Genomic DNA, 25,265 nt, shown 5'->3' on the forward strand with positions numbered 1-25,265 from the left:
TCCAGCTAAGAGAAGTTATTTGTACATCTGGCTCCCAAGTGCAAAGAGCATGGTCATAAACTCTTCAGGTCTTCAGGTCTGAGCTGAAGCGTTTGGGATTGTTCTGCAGAGTCCCTCCCTGTTCTGCAGGTTCTTCCTTCTCAAAAAAGCATGCAGTAGACACTATTCCACACTGAATGCAGTGCAGAAAGCTCCAAACTAAACTACTGATTGAATTTTTAGATGAATTAAAAGTTTGCCCCCAGGTTTCAGTCCCTATGTAACCAGTTTAAATCCTCTGAGGCAAATATATGTGTTCAATTACACAGTTCCAGCTTCCTTAATGATTAATGCTCTTGGATAATTCAATTCCATTTTCCATGTCAGTGAGTCAGGTAATATTTCCACTTACACCTAACTTCAGTAGCCTTTATTTATATCAGAGCAGTGTTAAAAGAGATATCAAAGCAGTCAAAGGAATTAATCATCACATTGACTTTGGGTTTCACTCTGAGCTGCCATAGAGAGCACAAACCCTTAATCACTTGGCTTATTAAAGTAGGAGGCAGGATCATCAAAGTACTGGCATTGATCTCCAGTAGTGTGGGGTTTCATAAGAAATATAGAATTTGATAACTATATCTAATCAAATACTTGTTCTAACATTTCCAGTAACATAATCTAAATTCTTCTATGGCCTCTGAAAAGTTGAAATTAAAGATCTACTCTAGAGTATCTAAAACCGGTCATTATTTTTCTCTTCAGGGTGAGACCCCAGAAATGTGTTAGGAACACTTTTATTTGCTGCTTAATTAAGAGTTTGATGAAGTAACTCCATAGCCTACAAAAATAGTAAGTCAAATAGTATGAGATGAAACTATAAGGAATTATATATCAGACCTATAATATTTTAAGATCCTTATAAGCAATGAAAAAAACTTATTTCTATGCCTGTCAGAACTATTTTGAAAGCATGTGACTCCAGACATTAATGAAAATGGTTGTTTCCTTTCTAATGAATTGACGTTTCCTTTAAAATGCATTGTGTTATGCCTTTACAATTTAATATGAAGAGACTGACATGAAATATCAGAAATGTTGAAAGCTTGTGTAAATACAAAAGCACTGTGAAACAAGGAAGAACAAAGGCATTAGCCTGAGTTCAAATTTAAAGTTAAAAATAGCATTGTTCAGAGTTTCATAATAAAGGAAGAATCCAACATTTAAGAAACTCATCTTTAATCTAAACTTCCAAAGTTAAAATGTTTTTTAAAAAAAGAACTGGACTGTTAACTGAAATATTATTGGTGTGTAATTTTAGATGTTAAGTAAGGAGGTAATTTTTAGAATGACTGAGATTACGTGTAGCAACCATCTCAGTGAAATTTGGAGTGGTGACAGGACAGGACACAAAAAGAGATGTAGGTAAGAGATGGCCTGCAGAATAAGTAGATAAATCATAAATAGATCAATCATTATCCAGGATAAAAGAGAATGTGTTTTTCAAGGAATGTGTGACATCATTTTAGAGTGAAAAGTTAATATGACTTTTATTTGCTTCTACCTTGCTTTAATTGTCAAGTTATACAAGTTATATGCATTACATCAACTTGCTAAGCAATAAAGTATGATCTATTTTATAATCAGACCCTTGTGTTTTGCATTAGAAAGCTCTGGTCTTCAAATACACTGTATCCATTCCATTTATAACTCCAAATTATCCCACAATGTCCATTATTTCATTCTGATTGCAAGACTCACAACACTTTTTGCCACTAGCAAGAGAGTATCTTAAAGAAGACATACACATCCACAAAAGATTTCTTTTCTTGTAAGAAAAAGTTTTCTCCTAATCCCTTGAAAGAATGTTTTTAGATATGCCTTCTCTATCATCACTATGCCAAAGCACAAAACAGCTCCATGAATCCTGGGGGACTGTCATTTAGAGCGGCTCCTGTGCACGGCACAAACATTCACAAAGGTTATTTTAGAAAGCATTTCCTTTTCTTTTCCTGAGATTTATAGGAAGATCTGCCAGTGATGGACTGCACCTCACCTTCCAATGGCTTGGGTAGAAAATGAGCTGCTGGTTTTGTTTTCTTGACTCTGTTTCCTTTCATGACCTGCCCTTCCTTGTTCAGACCCAAGAACCAGGCCCTTCCAGACTCCTGTTGTCTGTAGAGCATGGATGAATAGATTACATAATAATTTTCAAAAACAGACTCCTTGAATTTGCACTCCGGTGTAAAAAGTTCCTGTGGGAGGAAAAGGAAATGTTAAACAGTATCTCTGAAGTGCTGCTTCTATTTTGACAACTTAAAAACACGTCCTGATTAGTTTAATATATGACTTATAATAAAATCTGTTTTGGGACCAGAATATCTCTCTTCCTGAAAGTGACCTCCAGGTGAAGTTATTTCAACTCTCATGGATGCTTCTCTGTTCCCATCTGTGCAACAAAGATAGTATATCTTTAAAATACAGAAGTGACACAACCATAAAAGCATTATTTAAAATACAGGCATAATTTTCATGTTTTTCTGAAAGATTATCCTCATTTTTCTTGATTTAGAATGTCTGTGATAAACAAAATCAATGAAATAACTATTTTTCAGTTTTAATATACTTGGCAGGTGTAATAAAAGCACTAAAATCCCTCTAGGTATGTTTTACAATAACCAATATATAATGCTTAAAATAGCCTTTAATAACATAGAATCACAGTAATCATAGAATCACAGTAATCACAGAATCACAGCATATTAAAATATATACAAAATTTCCTAGAGTAGGCATGGTTTGAAACACTGCAGGAAAGTGCTGCTTTGATGTACAAAATTCTGAACAAAAAATGTTATTTCTACTGACTTTCTCAGCATTGATCCCATTATTGCCTATGTTTCCAGATTCACATTCACTAACAGAGCCATTGTGCTGAACTCTTTATTAAGGTTAACTCGAGCACAAAGTTCTAGAACCCAGCAGCCAAACTTGTTTGATTTTAAATAACACAAGTAAACAGTATATAAATTAGAAGTGTGAACATATATTGAGACAACTCACCAAAGTCCTTTGGGAAAAAAAAAAAAAGCAAGTAATAAGCAACTAAAATTACCATTTTCTTTCAAAGGTGAAAAAAATTGTTATTTTTTTTATCATGATAAAATAGGATTATGTGTGATAGTAGAATGATTTTCAGTCTTTGGACATGTCTGTGAAAACTGTGAACAACAATCCCATCATAAAAGGAGGAGGTGGAAAGGGGAAAGTGGAAGATGACTTGCTAAGCCTTCACAAATCTCTTAGCCCTGAATCTGCTTGTTTCCTCTGTGCTTATATTTCTTTCAGTTACTTTTCCCAAGAATTAAAATTCTGGAAATATTATGTAGTTGTACTTTTCCATTCTAATTCATTTGGTTTTGTTTGTTTGTTTGGTTGGTTTTTGTTTGTTTGTTTTTGCTTCTTTTTACTACTAGTCCTGTGCAATACTGAGTTAACTTTCAGTAGGTACTTTTGGGGTCTCTATACTGTCTCTATACTGTAAAGATTTCACAGCTATTTTTCTCAACAGATTTCCTTTCTGGAAATCAAAGTCCTTAAAGACACAGATCCCCATAAGAGAAAGCAGAGATGGAAATACTTTTCTGTATCTGTCCTACATGTCATTCAATGTACCATCAAGGTCTCTTCTTATGTTAAGGAGCACACAGTATTCATATTGCTATGGCTTACATTGCCACTTGTAAGCAAAGGTGTCTTACCTTATGGCAGATTTTCTATTAGCTTTCTCAATAAGATTTTTTAACCTCAAATAAAAATAATTGGTTTATCTTCTTCAACAACACACTAACAGCAGTTACTGCAGCAGCTGGGAAACAACCTGGAAACCTGCCTTAAATAAGGTGGCTTTCTCTGTGTGAGCAAGTACACTTAGTCTCTACAGGTCACTCATTTACAGATGCAAAATAAATTCTCTGATATTGCAATGGCCATTTTTGGCACTACCACTTCTCTACCACCTGTGAATGTAGCTATACACATACAGAAATGCAAATACAGTCTGATTTAGAGATGCTGAAAACTAAAGAGAGGAAATTTCTTAGCAGCAACTTCTCCTTTGCCACGGGGTTTTTAATCCCTGTGTTCCAAGACGTCTGCTGTTTGTGCTGCTCTCCTTCCTCTTATGCTGATTTCATAGATTTATAGATTCATAGGTTCATAAGGTTGGAAAGGACCTACAAGATCATCTAGTCCAACCATCCTCCTATCACCATCCCTACCCAACTACTCAACCAAATCCCTTAGCACCTCATCTAAACACTTCTTGAACAGCGCTAGGGATGGTGCCTCAACCACCTCCCTAGGCAGGCCATTCCAGTGCCTGACCACTCTTGCTGAGAAAAACTGTTTCCTCAGGTCTAATCTAAATCTTCCCCAGCATAACTTATGGCCACTCCCTGTAGCCATTTCAAACCATAGCAGGACTCAAGGAGACTCAAAGCCACAATGCAGGGTGGCACACTAGAGGGAATGCCTGCTAAACCCTTGCAAAGGCATTTGCATGCAAGTCATGCTCCTCAGCTGTTGAAACAGCAGATGCTAATCAGGAATTGCCTACGTTGCCTACACAGATCTCCTCATTACCTGCTTCACTGCAAAAGCTACCCCCTGTGCTTCACACTACATTTTACTTCCTTGTGAAGCTCAATTACCATAAACACTACTTAGCCAGCAGTCACTTTTTGCTATAAACAAAAGCTATTTGTCATTCTCAGCTCCTCTGTACTAGAGATAGTTGGTTGCCTGTGAGTGGTATTTCTGTGTTTTTCCAAACAATATCCATTAGGATGCTTAAATGATATTCCAGTATCTCACCCCTGAATCAAAATCAGTTCTTCCCTCCTTTTCTTTGTCACGTACAGTAGTTTCTGTGACAGTGCACGGAGGACAAAACTTGTTATTTTTCTTCTGAGTCCAAAACAAAACAAAACAAAAAAAACCCTCTATTTCAATACAATTGCTTGTCTACTCCTGGGTGTAGGACAAACTGGCATCACTATTATTTCACAGTCATAAAAAACAGAGTAATAGTCTGTTGTTTTTTTTGTTGTTGTTGTTGGTGGTGGTGGTTACTGGTTGCTTGCTTTTTGCTTTGAAGGATGTATTAAACTTGAATGATAGAATCCTGCCCCAGATTACTGGAGGTATCCTGTTCCAGATGGCCAGGTAGTACAGCAACTTTGGACAGGGTCTGCATTCATACAATATTAGGACGTAATTCTGTCCAGGTTAAAATCTCAGTCAAAAAGTCACTTAAATATATGCTACATTAAAGCATGCTAATAGTTCCAGCATTGTGGAAAGAGAGTATTGATGGATTAAAACTAAGCATCTGTTGGTGACAATACTGAAATATAGCCACTGATTCCTTAGAGAATTTCTCTGGAAGGGGCTTCTGAAATAAGCACCTCCTATGAATGGAATATTTCTAACAGTGATTTCTGCTTTGCTGCAGACAATGTCTTATATGTCTGAAAAAGCTGTTAGCACCCATACACTCTCCACTAAAGCAGCCACGGGACCTAAAGCACCGCTTATATATGTACCTAGGCCAAATCTAGCTCTATATAGCTAAATCTCAATCTAGTAAGATCTTAGAAAACGAGCATCATGGGCTAACTGCACTGCCTTTAAAAAAATCAGCTACATCTTCCTTTCTACATTTACATCTTGAAGTCATTGTTAGAGGAAACGGTAGTACAAAAGCATTTTATATTTTGCCAATGGTGAGAGCATTCTCCTAGGCTACCTGCCCATTTGAATCAATACAGAATGAATATAAACCTCCATGTAGCTGACTTGACTCATTTAGATCTTCCCTTTAAGAATGACATTTTCAGTTTTAATTGCAGTACAATCTTTCCATTTTTTATTAAGAAGTATATGTATTACAAAACCAGATATGACTTGCAAACAAGAACTTGCGCTCAGGACTTTTCTTCCAAGGTCAGTGCCCAGTTTTAACATGCAATCTTACATAAAGGGTGGTTTACTTCTGTCAAAGCAACATTTGAAAAATAAAGTACATGCCAGATGCCAATTTCCCAAACCCCAGGATAGGGCTCTGGCTGTAAACTTCAATCATATACAGCTTCCTGGGTCCTAGGGAAGAGAAGGATGGATTAAATTGCACCTTGCTGGGAAGAACTGTCACTTGAATATTTGTACTAGCTTCATAACAAGATATTGCTTGATGTGAATCCTATTTGGAGATAATTCTTTTGGTAGCTGTAATATCATAATTCACAGGTTGTGGGTTCCCCTCTTGGGATCAAAAAGATTTATCATTGGAGAGTCCTTAGTTTTGGGGCTCCCACAAGTGTTGGCAAAACTTATCATTGTAGTATTATGACATAATACATAGGTCACTCCAAAAGTAATGCCTCCTACTTATTTCCATGGAAGCTATAACAAAGAACACAAAAACAATTATTTATTAGAGCAAATTCTCAGCTAAAAACCATTATTTTTCAACATCATCACCACCATTAGCTATGCATTTTCGTCAGTAATGAACAAGACATTCAAGCCACACAGAGTCACGCATCTGAACCAATGGAGGTAACCCACTGCTTCACAGCTGCTATAACAGCTTCACTGCTAGGAAACTGTGTCCCATGCAGTCCATCTTCCATTGGTTCAAACATATGGAAGTCAGAAGGCACAAAGACTGGATTTTACAGTGAGTGTAGCAGGACAGTCCAGCCAAGACTGCCTATGTGCTCCACAGTCTTAAAACTGGTAGGGGGTCTGGTCTTATTGTGTTACAAGAGAAAGGTTGCTATCTTGCTACTGTGAATCTCGAAGTTCAAGACTTCTGCTTTAGCACCATGGTGTAGCTGTCACAGTTAATGGTTTTTCCGTGTTCCAGGAAATGCAGCCCTTTCCTATCCAAAAGCTAGTGCACAATATTACATCTGCTCAGGGCTGCAGCTTGAACTTCTTATTTGATGTGAAATTAACATGTCACCACTCCATGTACTGCTGTTTTGACTACAGCTCATAGTGGTGACACCACATATCATCACTGGTAATGATGCTATCCAGGAAATTGTTACTTTCTTGGATATTAGGAAAAAATTCTTCTCCAAAAGAGTGACCAGACACTGGAATGGATGGCCCAGAGTGGTGCTTAAGTCACCTTCCCTGGAAGTTTTCAAGAAATGTGTAGATGTGGTGCAGAAGAAAATGATTTACTGAACAATACTGGTGTTAGGTGGATGGTTGAACTAGATGACCTTAGAGGTATTTTCCAACCATAACGATTCTGTGATTCTATGAGTACTGGACATACACATGCGGGTGATTTTCTTCCTCTTAAAAAAAATATATATATATACATGAAGTCACTCATAAAACACAAATCTCACAAAGCACAGAATTTTCTATTACAGCAGTCAGAAAGAAGAAATAATTATACAGCTATGGACAAGACATCCATGCTATGAACCACAGAGTTAAGAATTAAAACCTAACATGATAACAGAGCTGATCAGACAGCTTCTAGAAGTTATTTAAGAATTATCTGAACAAATCCTGCAATTTTAAGCCATTCCTATGTTTAGTAAATAAATCAAAGAACTGTCAGGCCTGAACAAAATGTAACTTTCCAGTGCACACCATGAAGGACAACATCAGCTCCATTATAATTGTTGAAAGCCATCAAAGAAGCCACAAGGAAAGGGGTTCCTATGAATGTTGTCCCTCTTTTACTCCTGAACCTTCAATCATTTTTAGATTAGCTTTTTATACTGAAATATAGGAAATGAGTGTATCATTCTAGTTGCAGCTCACAGAACCTATATACCCAGTAGTCCACCTCCTGAATTGTAGCCAACAGTAAACAGGGAGGTATTGGATACTCCTGGAGGTGGGCACAATTGGATTTGGACAGCAGTAAAAGCACAGCTGCAGGAGGAATGAGCTGCTCCATGGTGCTAAGCAGAAAACACAATAGTAAGACAAACTCAAAGAGATTGCCAGGTGAGAAACAGCAGTAAAAAATCCTGATTATTGATATTTTTCAGAACTCAATACCTGTTTTAATCCTACATATTATTTGCACTTAGAAGTCAGGGTGCTGAAAGAAGACATCAATTCTTTGAAATACAGATCTGTCTCGTGGGACTAGATTATTGTTCAAATACAGGCAAGTACAGGGTATAAGGAAACAAAACATCCCAGAAATTATTTCAGCACACTATTAGTGAGTTATCAGACAATTTTGGCAGGAAGGATGACAAATGAGAGACCAGAGAAAGGATAACATTTGCTTTGCAGATGCTTATGGCAAACTTCTGCTAAATGAGAAAAGCAGTATAGAGTATGCACAGAGGTATTTTGGGCAGTGTCAGAGGAGGAAGTGACATTTTGATAGCAGATAATAAGGTTGGAAATGACTCATGAAGAAGGACCTTAAAATTAAAGAGAAGCAGTCTGTGTTTAATGAGGAGAAGGCACTCAACAGAGAAGGGAAATACAGTTAAAATATTGAAGCTGGGAACTGTATTTTACGGCAGCTTTCTGAAGTAAAACAGTGGGGGTGGTGCTGAATTTATCAGTGAAGGAAGGGAAGATGCTGGACTAACCAAGCTGTGAAATGATGATATCCCAGACAACAGTTGCAGTATTGTAGAAAGATAAAAAGCCAAGCCATGGACACACACATACAACAAGAGCTGTGAGATCTGGAGGCTTCACCTGATTATGAGAACTAGAAAATATCTACATTGCTATGTCTCCGACTATCTGAACACTGAATTAGATGAGTTAGGCTGGTATTTTGCAAGATGTCTATCTGACAGTTTGTATAAAAGAGCTACTCAGGAAATCCCATCAATACTACCAAGTTTTTCCAGCTCTTAAGCTGGCCAGAATGTACAGTTTTAAATCATCTTATTCAATAACTCCTCTTCAAATGGCTAAAATTCAAGCAATTTATGGTTAGATACTTTCTTGATAAAAGATAAATTGATAAAATATTCCCTATATTTCAGAAGACACTGCTGATCTGGGCCTAAAAGTTCCCTAAGATAGACTTCATTTTTAAACATAGAAACAGCAACTGGCAAAGTTGGCAGAATTTTCTAAGTGCAAACTAACAGAGTAAGATACTGAGGAACAGAAAGACTCCAGGAGACTTTAGATGCTGTACTGTGAACTTCACAGCAACATAACTAACAAAGCTTCAAAATAAAAAGCAGTAATAGATGAACCTGCCAATCCTACAAGCACACCATGAAAGCAGGAAATGCTCAGAAGTCTGTGAACACACATTTCAGTCTTTAGACAGAAAATTTCCTTAATAGATATTGTAAGAGTCAGAGAACACCAATATGGCTTTTCAAAGCTAGTGTTACTTCTGTTCTCTGTGAGATTCCTAATACATGGACTTACCTATTTAGGTAAAGCCACACAGAACTTGATATCATGCAGAAAAGAAACAAAGATGACCTCGCTGGTTAAAGAATCATTGGAAGTACAGTAAAGACAAAAGTCTTTACATTAGCCATAATTCCTGCCTCCCATCTTGGACTTTTAAAAGACCTGGCTATGTGAGTAGCACTCCTTTCTTTAACAAACAAGCAAAAAATACAACTTCTGACTTAAGGTGAAAAGTAATGTAAATCAAAGTTCTTGCAAATATTAGCACTTAGGAAGCAGCAGAAACCTCAGATTTTTCCCAGAGCTTTTGGGGGACTCCTCCAAGAAGGTAAGGTGGCCAAATGCCCAAATGAAGTGCCTCTATGCCAACACACACAGTGTGGCCTCACTTGGAGAACTGTGTCCCGTTCTGGGCTCCTCAGTACAAAAAGAGCAGCAGAGGGCCACGAAGATGATAAAGGGTGTGGAACACCTCCCTTATGAGGAAAGGCTGAGAGATCTGGATCTGTTCAGCCTTGAACTCAGGTTTCTCTTCAGATCATATAAATCTTTCACCTTTTACTAAAGACTTCCGTGGAGAGGAGCAAGCACGAGTGTCGTGGAATTTTTTGAGGCTCCATTTCAGCTTTTTACCTCATCTCCTTCTATGACTGGGTGACCAGACTGATAGATGAGGGAAAGGCTGTTGATGTAGTCTACCTGGACTTCAGCAAGGTCTTTGACACAGTCTCCCACAGTATTCTCCTGGGGAAACTGGCAACCCATGTGGGCAGGTTCACTCTTCTCTGGGTGGAGAACTGGCTAGAAGGCCGTGCCCAGCGGGTAGTGGTTAATGGAGTTAAGTCCAGCTGGCGTCCTGTTATGAGTGGTGTCCCCCAAGGGTCAGTACTGGGGCCCATCTTGTTTAATATCTTTATTGATGACCTAGACGAGGGAATTGAGTGTACCCTCAGTAAGTTTGCAGATGACACCAAGTTGGGAGGATGTGTCAAACTGCCTGAGGGTAGGGAGGCCCTTCAGAGGGATTTGGATAGGCTGAACAGCTGGGCTGAGCTCAATGGGATGAGGTTCAATAAGACCAAGTGCCGGGTCCTGCACTTTGGCCACAATAACCCCATGCAATGCTATAGGCTTGGGGCAGAATGGCTTGAAGAATGTAGAGAGGAAAAGGACCTGGGGGTGTTGGTTGATGTTCGGCTTAACATGAGCCGGCAGTGTGCCCAGGTGGTCAAGAAGGCCAACGGCACCCTGGCCTGTATTAGAAATAGTGTAGCCAGCAGGAGCAGGGAGGTGATCATCCCCCTGTACTCAGCTCTGGTATGGCCGCACCTCGAGTACTGTGTTCAGTTTTGGGCCCCTCACTACAAGAAGGACATTGAGGCCCTGGAGCGTGTTCAGAGAAGGGCAACAAAACTGGTGAGGGGTCTGGAGCACAAGTCTTATGAGGAGCGGCTGAGGGAGCTGGGATTGTTTAGTCTGGAGAAGAGGAGGCTCAGAGGAGACCTTATATTGCACTCTACCGCTTCCTGAAGGGGGGTTGTGGTGAGGAGGGGATGGGCCTCTTCTCCCTGATAAATAACGACAGGACGAGAGGGAATGGCCACAAGTTGCGCCGGGGAAGATTTAGATTAGATTTGAGGAAACATTTTTTCTCTGAAGGAGTGGTCAGGCGCTGGAATGGCCTGCCTAGGGAGGTGGTTGAGGCACCATCCCTAGCGCTGTTCAAGAAGCGTTTAGATGAGGTGCTAAGGGATTTGGTTTAGTAGCTTAGTGGGTAGCGATGGTGATAGGAGGATGGTTGGACTAGATGATCTGGTAGGTCCTTTCCAACCTAATGAATCTATGAATCTATGAAAAAAGAAGACTCCGAGAGGATCTGATCCATGTCTATAAATATCTAAGGAGCGGGAGGCAAAGGGACAAGGCTGGACTCTTCTCATCGCTGTGTGGTGATAGGACAAGTGGAAATGGCCACAAACTGATGCATAGGAAGTTCTGCACAAATGTGCATGGGAACTTCTTCACAGTGCAGCGATGGAGCACTGGCACAGCTGCAAAGAGAGGTGGTGGAGTCTCTTTCTCTGGAGATATTCAAGTCCTGCTTGGACGCCTACCTGTGCAACCTGGGCAAGGGAGCTGCTTTGGCAGGGGGGTTGGACTCGATGATCTCTAGAGGTTCCTTCCAACATCTACAATTCTGTGACTCTGTGATTCTGTGTTGTGGATGCCTCATCTCTGAAAGCATTCAGGGTCAGGCTGGATGAGATCCTGGGCAGCCTGATATAGTGGTTGACAACTCTGCCCACAGTAGGGGCATTAGAACTAGATGATCTTTAATTTAATTTCTGCTCCAACCTAAGCCATTCTATGACTCTATGAACTGGCATTCTAATTTGAGCAGTGATATGATTGCTAATATTAATGATATTACAGTCCTATTATTCATGTAGATCCATAAGCTTATACAATAAGGCCATCCATGACTAACAGGCCCATAGCATGCACAAATTTGAAAAGAGTATCTTGGACAGATTTGTGTGTTAATGATGGTACTGACTGCAGCCTGAATTTCACTTCATCTTCTGTCCAGATTGGAACAGAACACAAAGCACTTTGGATTACAAAGACTTCCTTGTTTCATAACAAAGACATTGTTTTGCTTATGACCAGTAGTGATGATTGTATCAAAATATCATGGATTACAGGCAATAATGTCTTGCAAGCAAGACACTGCACATGGCCACCAATTTCATAAACTTACTACTTTCAAGACTAAAGAGTGATGTTAGATAAACATGTTTTTTAAATAATAATTTCAGTAATGATCTCCAATTTGTACTTATAGAGGCCAATAGAACTCCTCTCTCTCTCCCCATCCACAAAGAATTAATATTATATCACAAGCAGTGCCTAGATATTTACATTCTTTTGACTGATACCTACATTTCAGAATCTTCAACTCAGTGGGATATGGATGAAATAGAACAAAGTTTTCTTGATGCAAGTCTTTCTGTTATGTTATTTAAAGTTGTACAGTTTGACTTCAAAAGTGAACTAATGTTTTTGAAACAAAGCCCATAATGCAGATCTGAATCATGAATCTCACATTAAAAGTAAGCGAGTCAAGGCTGTTTAAATTCAAAGCTATCTGTAAGAAAATTAAGGGGAGCAGGCTGGAAAACTAATGTATAAAACTGTGTTTGTGGTGTCTGTGCCAAAACTTTAATACTTCAAGAGAACTGATAAAAAAGTGTTGCCTCACTGGAATAAGAGAAGCAAAAGGAAAACTAAAGATAAACCAGGTTAGTAAATACTTGTTTAGAATGGACTGCAGCCCATCCACAGCCATTACACACAATAGCATGTGGTCAAGCATAACATCCTCCTTCATCCCCACAAGACATATGAAGAGTAAGGTGACATTATTTTGCTGCTTCAGTTCTGTTATGAACTTCCACAGAAATGTCTACTCTCTTTATTGAAAAAAACCTTGGCTTTAAAGAAAACTGCAGCCAACATCCTTGCACTAGTGAAATGATATCTTCTTTCTTTCCCCAAGAGTGTAATCCCCACCCTGTCTAATCCTCAGCATCTGCCTTCCCTTAAAATTTAAATTTGGAGTAAAATCTGATTTAAATTTTCAGCTTAAACACCAGCCATAACTCCTTGTTGTATCAACACAAAAAGACATATTTTATCTCCTGTACAGCTTCTGTGATTACAGAAATCCAGTATCAGTAAGACAGGCACATACTCCAAGTCATGACCAAGAGAAATCGTGTGCATTGAAAGGCATATTTTCTTCTGCTGCATTTATGGGACATTTGAAAGAAGAACATGACTAAATCAGCCTGTCTTTCCCCAGGTTTTGAAACAATTTTATCCCAACCTTATCTCAAGCACATCAAATAATACGAACCACTGTGAAAACATGCAGAATTTTAAAAGAACCAATTGCCAAAAAAAAATTCCCAAGGAGGAAAATGATTTCTTTGTTGTTATCATTAATGGAATCTCTGCTCTTCTGCATTATACTGTAATGCTGGATAAAGAAATCTGATCCTAGTTTTTGGCACTGCATGACTACTATATTATCAGCATTAATTAGCTACTTATTGTGTAATGTCAGCAGGGCAGTACATTTTCATATATATAGTGTACCTTCTTGAGTATGATAGCATGATGATTCCATAACTGTCTCCAAATGTAAAAGTAAACACAAATAGATGGGCAAATTCTGAGGTGTTTTGTTAGATATACTTTAAACTCTTTCAGTTCTATGTGTTCCTTCCAAAAGATGTGTGAATTTATGAAAGTTTCAAACGGGTACAATTTACAAGCTGAGGAGCTAGAAAAAGTTGCAAGAACACTCAAATTATATGAAGTGGCCTACTTTAGTGTGCTGTTTTTAATTTATTTATTTTTCTTTATAGTTGTGAAATTGTTTTTCTTCATGTAATCTTCTTTTTATGATCTCTCAATGAATGAATTATTCCATGATTAAAGAATCAGCTATTTTAAAAGGTAGTGGCCTGGGTGAATACAAATCAATTAGCTCAGGTCAATCTTATGAGTTTCTTGCTGACTTTCCTTTGTCATCCTTCCAGTTTTTTATGCTGGTGCTGGTAAGAACAATGAGAGAGGTAGACTTCCTCTGTCTGAGGAGACAAAACCATTCTGTAAGAAAAGCATTCAGAGTCATGACTAAGACCAGCTGCAGCTGCCCAATGAAGACTTGGAGGCAAAGAGACAACTTCCTCAGATGTTTTTTACTTAACTCTTGTTATGTAGAGTATGTATGTTTTTCTCCTAAATACATATTTACGAGCAGTCCATCAGAACAGCTTCTTTCACTCTAGCTGTGTTTGCCCAGAAAAAGTACCATAGGAATGAAGTAATCTATCCTTTAACTAGCCCACAAATGAATAGAAACAAAAAATTCTACTTTTCTTGCTCATATTTTGCAATCAAACTACAGAAAAGACTTATATGTATCTATATCTATCACATGCGTTTTCACTAACAGAAAAAAATGTTTTCACTTAATATACTTTTCAGAGATCTAAAAAATATTTTCCTGTTCTTATTTAATTTTCACAGCATCAATATAGCTGTTATTTCAAGTATCCATTTTTAGAAGATCATTAAAGTGCAGAGATTCAGAGACAAACATTCAAAAGCTGCACAGTGAATCAATACCAGAGACAAAACAAAAATCCATTCTATCCCCTGTTTTAACTTAACAGTTAATGGGAAATAAAATGTCAGCCACTAAAAGCTATTTTTGGAATGGCATCACGCTGTTAACCAGTCAGAAGTGGTGAAAAGAAACAATTTAGACACTTTAGTATATATCAATACATGTTTAAAAAGCAGAAATTTAATGTACCTCATTAAATAGGAGATGATTATATGCAACTTGTAACATACACCCAGCAGTGATGCTTGTTTTTGTTCTGGATGGGTAACAGCAGGATGATTATGGATACTTCCTGATGCTCTGATAAAATTCCTCTTTTAGCAACAAGCTTTTTAGGCCTGATTATGAACAATGTGAATGTATGGATGTCTACCAAAAATCATAAAAGGATAAAAGTCAGAACGGTAGCAAAGGATTAGAGCTTTCTATTTGCTTCAATGTTACGATGTATATTGTAGATCTGACAAAAAAAAAAAAAAAAAAGGAAACAGTTTTACTAAATGGCAGTCATAACAACAATAAGCAATGCGAGATTTTAAGAAATAACTGCTGGCAATTGAGTGATAATCAATGCCACTACTTTCTAAAGGTTTTAGAAATCTGACAATCTCCAATGAAATCAGTTAGCGCCTTGGCTCTCAAGCCCTCACCTAACTCATTGCCTGTTACAGCACATTCCTATAGCTGTCCTGTAGAAAATTACAGCTTAATATTGAATGGACAACAACATACTGATCTTAGAGCGGCTTTAATCTAGTCATAAAGAATTCTGAGGTACAAGAGGAGATGTATACATTTCTAACTTTTAACTCTTCCAACTAACTGATTTAATAAATGTAGACTGCGAAAGGGAAAAAAGAAGAACCTATTTTTTGGCATCTACAGAACTCTAATGGGAGTTTTATATCTTCCCTACATCCTCTTTTGTATCCCTCCTCTGTACTGTACTGTTTTCCAACAGAATTCATTATACAGTTCCACACACACTACAGATTTTGCAAAGAAGCTCAGCTGTGGTGAATATGTTTCAAAGAAAACAATGAGATTTTATACAAACCCATGGTTATCTTTACTACTGCTTGAAAATGAATTTACATCACCTGTATTCCTGAGAAATGAACATTAAGAATACATTTTCTTTTGCCTTGAGTGGCTAGTTGAAAAGATAAATCAATCTAGAATACAGGTATCACCACTGAACTGGGTATATAAAAACAACTGGAGGCACAGGATCAGGGTCAAAATTATAATCTATTCAAAAGGATGAATCTATCTGTAACCCACTTTCAACTGGCAAAGAAAACACTGTGAGTGCACAAATGAAGATGTTCCCTATTTGATCATTTATAAGAAGCAGGAGAGAATTCCTGAGTGAAAATAAATTACTGATTTTAAGTCTTAAAAATAGCCTACTGATGCATGAAGTATGAAAATGAAAATATCAGGCATTTTAAGTTCCAAGTCCATTGGAAACCATTCTCTCTGGCTTCACCAGAACTGAGGTCAGTTTTCATACTTTTCTTTCACAAAGTATACATCAAGCCATACTGAAAACAAACACTGTTACTTATAATTCAGAAGAGCTGGAAATAGGCTGAAATTGAGCGTTATTCTCCTCTGATGTGTGGTGATGTCTCTTAAGTAACTCTGATCTTAGTTGCCAGAAAACAGCTACTTTAACTGTGGGTTATGAGTACAGATTTATCAGATAGCCCCCAGCCCTTCCAACACCAGAGTTTCTTGATAACTTTGATAACTTTCTTTTACACTTTTTTTCATGTTTTCTAATTTACCTGAAGAGTTTCTGTGTTACCTGTACTAAAAATTCTGGTATATCTTTAGCCAGGGCAGTGAGCCTATACTCGAGCATGCACCTATGTTGAAGTGTAACTTCTTATGGCAAAAACATTCTCCTCATGCTTGATGCCCACCTGTTGGCTTCTGCACCAGCAGGGAAATTCAAAATAGAGGACACTCACATCTCGCCCTATAAATTTGATTCCTAGCTTTAGTTTAGTAACCAAAGGTAACAGAGATATGTCTCTAGATTAGCTGCCCGTAAGTTTACCATATGTTTTTTTCCATTTGTTTTTTGGATGATACTCCATTCTGCTATTCCTCCCTGGTTGTTCTTTTAAACTGCCTTGTTGAGAATATGTACTTATTTCGCTGTCTTCTGTTCTTTCCAAGGTCTCACAGACATTAAGAAAGCCAAACCAAGCAAAGCAAAACCGTGACAAAAGCAACAACAAAAACAGAAGAAAAAATGGCTTGCTATTTTGAGAGAAAGGTGACACTAAAAATACGTATAGATATATTCTCATCAAGTAAAAGCAAATGGTGTTCTGCCACTAGACCAAGCTTTAATTCCTCCATCACAATTTTCTTTGTAATAACTTTTCCTAGATATGCAAACTAGTTTATTGACTGCTGTCACATTGTCAAGCACTGGCTGCACTTTTGTAAGACTGAGTCTCCTTGATTGTGGTTCTTTCTGTCCTTTTTGTATTTGTTGATCAAAGTTCCTTTGTTGTTCATTTCCTTTGTCTTTCAAGAGCCTTTTGAAATGTATTTTCTCCTTCTCTGACAATAGTCAAAACATCAGTATATTAAAAACACTGTTATAGGCCATATGAACTCTATTTTTTTGTAAATGTCACATTTTTTACATCTGTTTTCATGCTCACATACATTGAGGAGTGTATCTGATTACTGGAGCCTTAAAATGACATCAAACAAGGCGAAAGTTTGATGTCTGGCTGCCACTTTTTATCTTTTGAGTTACAAACACACTGCTTTGTTGTCTTCAATTTTATCATGTTTTCCCCCCTTGTTTTTTCCCCCTCTGTGCCCCACAAGCACTGTATCATATGCTTTCTTAAAAAAGATGAAACTGTACCTATGTTTTGCTTTTACTCGTATCTGGTTTATTTTGGTCAGTTATTAACCTGAAAACATTTTATATGTGGGAGCTCTTTTTCCATAATTTTCAAGCACAATTCTTTCCTTCCTTAATTAAGTTTACTGAAAATATAATCAAGAAGGTTCTCCCTCTCCCAAGAGATTTAGTTTATAAAACTTAAGCTCACTCATACACTGACAGCTCTAAGGAATAGTTTTCATTAATATTATTTCTGTGCTGCTCTGTCTCCCCTTCTAAACTCTATATGCTTTGACTTCTACACTGTATCCTGCCAATTCTAAGATCTAGGGTTTTGTGGCTTTCTGGAATTGGAGATTTTAAAATTTTATTTATTTATTTTGCCAGAAACTAAATCAGATTTCAGTAGTCCATTATTCCCACCACATTTCAGCCCTCAGATATTTTGGCATTAACCGATCACTTCTAAGTTTTACAGTCTCAGTATCAAGACAGAAAATCAAATCGGTGCTGAATATGAATGATCCTTTTGTGCCTACACGACACCATCCTAGGACTTGAATAAGCCAACCAGAAGCCCTTGTGATTTTGATGCTTAAATAATGCTTAAACAGTACTAGTTTTATTAAATAAATTACTTTATGCTACATCTGCATAGCATTTGGCTGATCAGGAAAATGCACCAGGTCTAAGACAAACAGATATCAAACATGCATAAGGGGTAGACGTACAAAGAATTTTTGTCATGAATGACCACGCTGTTTTTACAAAGGCCAATTTAAAATCAATTACATAGTTCAGTAATTCCTATTTCTTAAAATTTAGCAATCGTGCAGCTAAAACACCTTTTCATAGAGATACATATCTGTGCAATTTGTATTTTTTAGTATCTGCCTTTTACATTGGTCCAGACAGATCCAAGCATTCGCAGCAAAGACAGTGTAGGATTCTATTTTTCAGCACTCATCACAACTAAATCTTGCCCTCCACCTTGTATAAATGCAGAAATAGTAGAGATATATGTGACAGTTGTTTTTTCTTTGTCTTTTTTCCCCCAAATTCTGAATACCTCCACTTTTATACAGTCAACAGGCAATTATTTCTTGCTGCTCATAATTTCTTGCAAATCATGATTTTCAAATATCTTCAGAAAAAGGAAAGTCAAAACAAGCAGCCAAATAAAGGAGACATCAGATCAGCTGAATACTTTTCACAAAAGAATTGGCAACTCTCTAAGGAATGCGGGCGAAGAAACCTCATGTCTATAAATCAAAAGTACATTTCACTATACAGAAAAAAGGGATGGACCAGAGAAAAGTCAAATCATTTTACCCCTGTTAAAAATTTTCTATTTGAACATGTTGAAATAGATTTTTCATTTGCAGGAAATATGGCACAAGATGTTATTCAGTGCTATTTTTGCTTCTCCTAAATAAAAGGTACAAGGTAATGGGAGAGAAAAAATACACTGTGTGCCTTGTACACTAAAAAAATTAAAAAAAATAAAATCTTCTGTTTGTAGCCATAACACATTGAATATTGCAGTAGCCTTTAGATCAGGGTTCTAAATACATGAGCTCCATTCTAGTCTGCTGAAGAAGCAACTTTTCGACCAGGACTGGGGGCTGGTGAGGCTCAAGGAGTGTTACAGCTGATTGCATCTGTTCTGACTCACAGTGGCCCCAGAAGGATGGCTGCCTTTCCACATCTCTGTGTGTGCCCTCTGTAGCACTGATGTGTCCCTCATAACAAGGGGGAGGCCAAAGAATGGGCTGTTTCCACAGTGGAACAAAAGTATTCTTGCTCATTCATGAGCAGCATGTCTGCTGCATCCAGAATCTCCAAGTGCTAAAGTGAGGACAGAACAGACAGATAGGCAGATTTTAAAAGGCATAAAAAAGTGATTTTGAAAGAATAATGAGAATGGGCAAAGAAAAGCAATTTTGATTGCAAAAAAAAAACCAAAACAAAACAAAACAAAATAAACAAGGAAGATTTTCCTAACTATTTTCTGTGCTAGGATGTCTTGTTTTCTTTTTTCTTCTTTGTTTCATGACTTTCAACCTGTCATTAGTGGTACTACCAAAGGACTTTGTCCATGCCACTTCCATTCCTTTGGAAAGATTTTTGACAGTTATTGAAGAAAAGCACTGAGCTTAGGGACTGTCACCTATTACTCCGCTCAAATATCTGATTTCTACATTGGGTTGAGTATATAGGCATGGGAAAATAACAGTGAAGAGACCAAGTTTGATCATAGGGAGTGGGAACTGCTTTATTTCAGGCATCAAAACTGAGACACCAATGTAGCTCCTGTTTGACATTTATGACCCAGTGATCTTTTTCTGATGCAACACCTTGCAGGCTCAGTACACTGGATAAATCTCAAGAGCAGAGCAGGCAGTTTGGCTGCAGTTAAGAGGCTGTGAAGTTCCTAATGATACTTCTCAGAGAGAGAAAAGTCCCCCTCCATTCCTTGACCCATGTACCAAACTTTACAGTGGCGGGATGCTCTGATGCATACTAGTTTTTCAGGTGTGGTGGCCCTCCTGCTTCTCAAAAACTTCCAGCCTGCAAATTGAACCCACCCACGGAAAAAAATGCAACCATAAGCACAACGTCACCAGCAAAAAGAAAATTGGAAGTTTTGGATATATCAGCCTGTGCCAGTAACAAGTTTTGAAGAATCACAGAATCACAGAATTATAGGGTTTGGAAAGGACCTCCAGAAAACATCTAGTCCTTTGTTTCTCTTATCTCCTTTCATGAGATCAGTAATGAGAAAACAGCCACTGTGAATCATGTTCACAGTTTCTGCTGAAGGTCTCAGTCCCTGCAATCAGAAGAACACACTATTTACACTGTGCATGATTTACAACAAAAACAAATCTGTTTCACAAAGAGACAAGCAAACAAAAAGTTTCCCTTCTTTTTCTAACATTTTTATCATGTTTTATATGTATCGTCAGAGATCTGTAATAATTGATCCATTCACCACTTCTAATAAAGAAACTGAAAAAAACATTTTACATCTCATAATAGCAGGAAAACTGATCTTAAAACCAACATTTTTGGAGACTCTCTGATTTTGGAGTTCCTGTTTAGCAGGGACACCTTGAGGCCACACATTCAGCTGTGCAGCACACATTTCTATTCTCAGCAGGCTCATCCCTTCTGAAAATCATGTCAAGCATTTAGTTACCCAAAATATACAATGGAAATCTGCTCATAAATGATCTTCCCCAAGCTCACAAATTTTGTCCTGTTTTTCAAGCCAGTTAAGATGTTGCCTATGGTCCAGCTTTCTATAGCCCCAGAAGTGGACAGGGGCTATTTTTGCCACAAGTTTCCACTGTGATCCCAGAGCTGTTTTTTCCACACATGGTGAGCAATGCTGAACACAAGCCTGGATACTTCACTATCTAATTCCCATATAAACAGATACACAGATAAAATACAAAGCTACTGTGGCTCAAAATCAACATTCGAATCTATGAAATGTGGAGTGGAAAATATTTTCTGTGGCTGTTTTAGCAGAGTGAGTATTTTAGAGAAAGAGAACCTACAAAGTGAGTATGGAGGGCCAAACTTGCAAGCAGGAAAGCATATAGATAAATAGACAAAATTAAAAAAAAATGGTCAGAAAATAATTTGGGAGCACCAGTACAAACAAATGGGGTGGACTTGGGACAAGGTTTGATGAGATTATGGAAATTTAGAGAAAAAGCAGTACAGATATCCCAGTGGCTCGAGCACATAGGTCGCTTTTTCAACATCGTCACCACCATTATCTACACTTTTTTTTTTTTTTTATGCCAGCAGTGAATTAGAGCCATGCAAGCTCTAATTTAATTTAACTTTTCTAATTTAATTTAAAAAAATCTGCACCAGTGGAGGAGACCCACTATTTTACAGCTGCTATGATGACATTGTTGCTAGGAAAACGTTGACCATGCAATCCATCTTTCATCAGTCCAAACAAATGGAAATCAGAAGGCACCAAATCCAGACTGTACAGTGGATGCTATAGGACAGTCCATCCAAGATTGGCAGTGTACTCCATGGTTTTCAAAGTGATATGAGGCCTGGTGCTGCAAGAGAAAGGCTATCTTCTTATCTGGTGTGAATCTGCAAGTTCAAGCTTCAGCTTAGTGTCACGATGCAACAGTCAGAGCTGATGTATCTATCCTGGTTCCAGGAAATCCAGAAGGATCATCTCTTTCCTATCCCAAAAGACAGTGCACATCACTTCACCTATGACGGCTTCATCTTGAACTTTTATTTGATGGGACATTCATATCTTGCCACTCCATGGACTGCTGTTATGACTCCCGCTCACAGTGGTGACACTGTGCCTTGTCAACAGATCCTCACAAACTTGCAGACTTTCTGTTCCTGTGTATTTGTGGGACCCATCTGGCACTATCTTCATTTATTCCAACGTTGCCACCACTGTTTCCAACACATTGAAGGCAATATTCAGCTGCAGACACCCAAATCACTATTTCAAAGCTCCCTAGAATTTATCCATGTTGCAACTAGAGAAGCACCACACTGCTCTGACCTTAACTGATCAAATCATTATAAAAAAGCTATTGTAGGAACTAAAACTAAATAAATGGATTCATGCATACAAAGAAAAGGGGAAAAAAACTTATACTTTATTTTTCTAACCTACCTATACCTCCAGAGTGCAATTGCAGGTATTTATTATTTGCTCTTAACAATAATAAGAGAGAAGTGCAATATTTCTTTTAAAAAAAATATATGCCTTCTCTACCCACACAGTGCCTGTCTTTTGCCTGAGGCTGACAACTTGTGCACCACCTGCAGTTGGCATGCCTTTCCCCAAAGTGCTCTCTGGTGTCTCAGCACATGTATCTGCTAAATATAAGCCTGACTCCAACTCCTGAATCCAATTTACCTTGGATTACAAGGCAGAGATAAAATTTTTGAATTACTACACTGATTGGAAAACTGATATAAAAATTCTTTTGCTTCTCACTGGGGGATAAAAATTAACGTTTTAATTACTCACTCCGTGTAGCTGACAAAAGCATATTTGCTTTTTAAAAAGAAGGTGGGCTGTTCTCTTTAGTTAAATTCTATTTTTAGATTGAGATTAAAGGAGTAACTACACAGGTACACCCGGACAGAGACTTCGCCAACTATCAACCAGTAAATGTATGGCACAGCTCTCTGGGTGTTACAGTACATGACAGAAATCACTTAAAAGTAATTGCCTGCATTCAGGGTGAGCATAGCCTCCTCACTAGCACTTGTCAGCCTTTAGAGAGGGCATTTTAAGACCTTCAAAGCAAATGAAGTCAGGTAAGGCCTCAAAAAAGGCCACATTATGAGGTCATTATCGGGCTGCCATATGATCAATTCTCCAGCACCAGCCTGGCTCCTGCCAGGGGTGTGGAATTTGGTGTAGGGAGTACTAGAGGCTGTGGCTGGTTGCAATGACTGGATGTGGCCTTTTTTCCTTGGTGCCCTTTGGAGGATGCACATCCAGGCCTACATTTTGGGATCAGCTTAGAAGCTGCCAAAGTGAATCACAGCAGTAAGCTGTAACCTAAGCATCACAGATAAGTAGGTGAGGTGTAGTAGATCAAGTTGGGTGTTAGGGAAGGTTCTGCAACAGAGGACGGTGGGCATGAAAAAGGCTGCCCGGGGCAATGTGCATGGCCCCAAGTGTTGGAGATCACAGTGCATTTGGGCAACGCTCTCAGACATAGGGTTTAATTTTCAGTGGTCCTGTGTGGGGCCTGGAGTTGGACTTAATGATCCTTGTGAATCTTTTCCAACTCAGGATATTATATATTCTATTTTGGTATTCTAGTGGACTGGGTAAGTGGGTGAATGGACTGGGTAAGTGGGTGAAGGACACTGCTCCTGATTGGGTCAAAGAACGGTTTATGAACATTAGGACTGAATATCTATCTTCCCCTTTGCTGAAATACAACAGAAGCACAGGCTTTCATTATACCAGCCCTTTCTTTTTTATGCTTTTATTAGTTTTATTTCCTAAAATCATGCCCCTGAGCAACTGAATTTTTACATCTTTTTAACACATTTTTTTTTACTCAAATGTCTTTTCTTGTTTATAACTCAAGGTAAGGACATTCTGTAGGTATCATCACAGTTAATAAGCAAATAAGTTGTTACACACTTCATGAACTATATTTTTCTTTACTGTTAATTCACTGTTTTGAAAGAACAACAGAAATAAATGTACAAAATGGGAGAAATTCTTCTTTAATAATATTCTTTTTTACAGGCTCTTAAATGAAATACTAAACACTACTCAAAAACTACAATATTAGCATAATCTTCTCTATTCTAATGGCACAAACAGTTTTCTGACTGGCTTAAACCTCTGCCAGGAGTCTATCCTCAGGGCCAGTGATCAGAACAGCAAAATAGAGCATATTTCAAAGCAAAGTAAAAGTACATTTGAATAATTTATAACCAACAATGTTTTATTTTTTTTTAATTTAGTATTTAGGGCTCTCATTTATGAAATTACTTAATGAGACATGAAATGTTATGAGCTATAATTTATTTTATAAAAATGAAGATAAGGAACATTCAATTACTGATTTGGATACTCTCATTTGAATCTAATCCCTATTGTGGGCACTCCTTAATTGTTTTAAGGCAAGGAAGTTGCAGACACATTACTTAGAGAACAACAATTCTTTGTGAAGAATAGAGAGCCCATGCAGCACCCAGGAGAAAACATGTTACTTTTATTTTACATGGAATAAAACAGCTGTCTTAAAAACTCTCCACTGCCCCAAGCTGCAAACACTTATAAATATTAATAACCTTAATTAGTGTACTTGACATTAGGAGGACACTCATATATTGAAACTAAGACATATGAATAACTATAATTAATAACAATTATTTGAAGATGTGTGAAGCATTCCAGATATTTATCAATATAAGTTACTGTAAGTAGACACCAAGATAACCTCACCTGCCCATTGCAGGGGGTTAAGTAAATAATCTTTAAGTTCCCTTCCAACCCAAGACATTCTGTGGCACTATGATTCTCACCCCTGATAAAATAACAGTTGAAAACTGTCAAAATATATAAATCTATAATCTAGAGATTTGAAATCTAATATAGAACAGAATGCTTAGACTCAGATACATTTCTCTCCCTTTCAGGATTGAAATTCCTGTGTTTTCATAGCTGATATTTATTCCAAAGTAATGACTGCAATCACAAACTACAACTCTGCATGAGTAAGTTAACTATACATGAATTGAGTGACTGGATGGAATGAAGTCAGCTGTACTGTTAAAAAAAAAAAAGAGCTTACAGTAGCTATGTTAGGACTAGAATGTAAATAATAAAGGTTTTTGGTTTTGCTTTTTTTTTTTTTTTTTTTTTTAAAGAAGAGCAGTTTTAAAAATGCAGTAGTCCGTTCCTGTCATTCCATTAAATCTTCCATGTTTCTGTTTCTCTGACACTGAAAGCTGATCCAACCTTTTTTTCTTGGGATAAGTCAGATCTCCATTTCCTTCACATCAAAAAACCTTAAATCTCATTTATTACAGAACAAGCTTTATCATCTGAAGCACTAATTCAATGTTTCCGAAGTTCATCCCAGCACAATGCAGAGAACTGTCTTGCTGGAAGTTACATCTCTCTAAATGCAACCTCTTGCTAAGCACTCCCTTCTGCCTTTCACTTCTGTACGTATTGATGACACACAGGTTGAGCATCACTGTCCTGCCTTCCTG

The 25,265-nt window shown here is 37.8% G+C and overlaps 1 protein-coding gene and 1 non-coding gene across 5 annotated transcripts in view; one reads left to right on the forward strand and one right to left on the reverse strand.

The window, feature by feature from the left end:
* Positions 1 to 25,265, reverse strand: part of FGF14 (fibroblast growth factor 14) — a 383,177-nt gene that overhangs the window by 2,687 nt on the left and 355,225 nt on the right. For all 4 annotated transcript variants that reach the window (XM_065740954.1, XM_065740957.1, XM_065740958.1 and 1 more), the window contains exon 4: positions 2,036 to 2,234. In XM_065740954.1, coding sequence (XP_065597026.1) covers positions 2,036 to 2,234 — 199 coding nt within the window. The remainder of the gene's footprint in view (positions 1 to 2,035; positions 2,235 to 25,265) is intronic.
* LOC136053366 (U5 spliceosomal RNA) lies at positions 9,941 to 10,050 on the forward strand. Its single transcript, XR_010622628.1, has one exon. It is a non-coding gene; the product is annotated as a U5 spliceosomal RNA (small nuclear RNA).

This window comes from Cyrtonyx montezumae, unplaced genomic scaffold (assembly GCF_038088225.1).
Source record: "Cyrtonyx montezumae isolate F1298 unplaced genomic scaffold, pur_monq_1.0 scaffold_3, whole genome shotgun sequence".
In the NCBI taxonomy this organism is placed as follows: domain Eukaryota; kingdom Metazoa; phylum Chordata; class Aves; order Galliformes; family Odontophoridae; genus Cyrtonyx; species Cyrtonyx montezumae.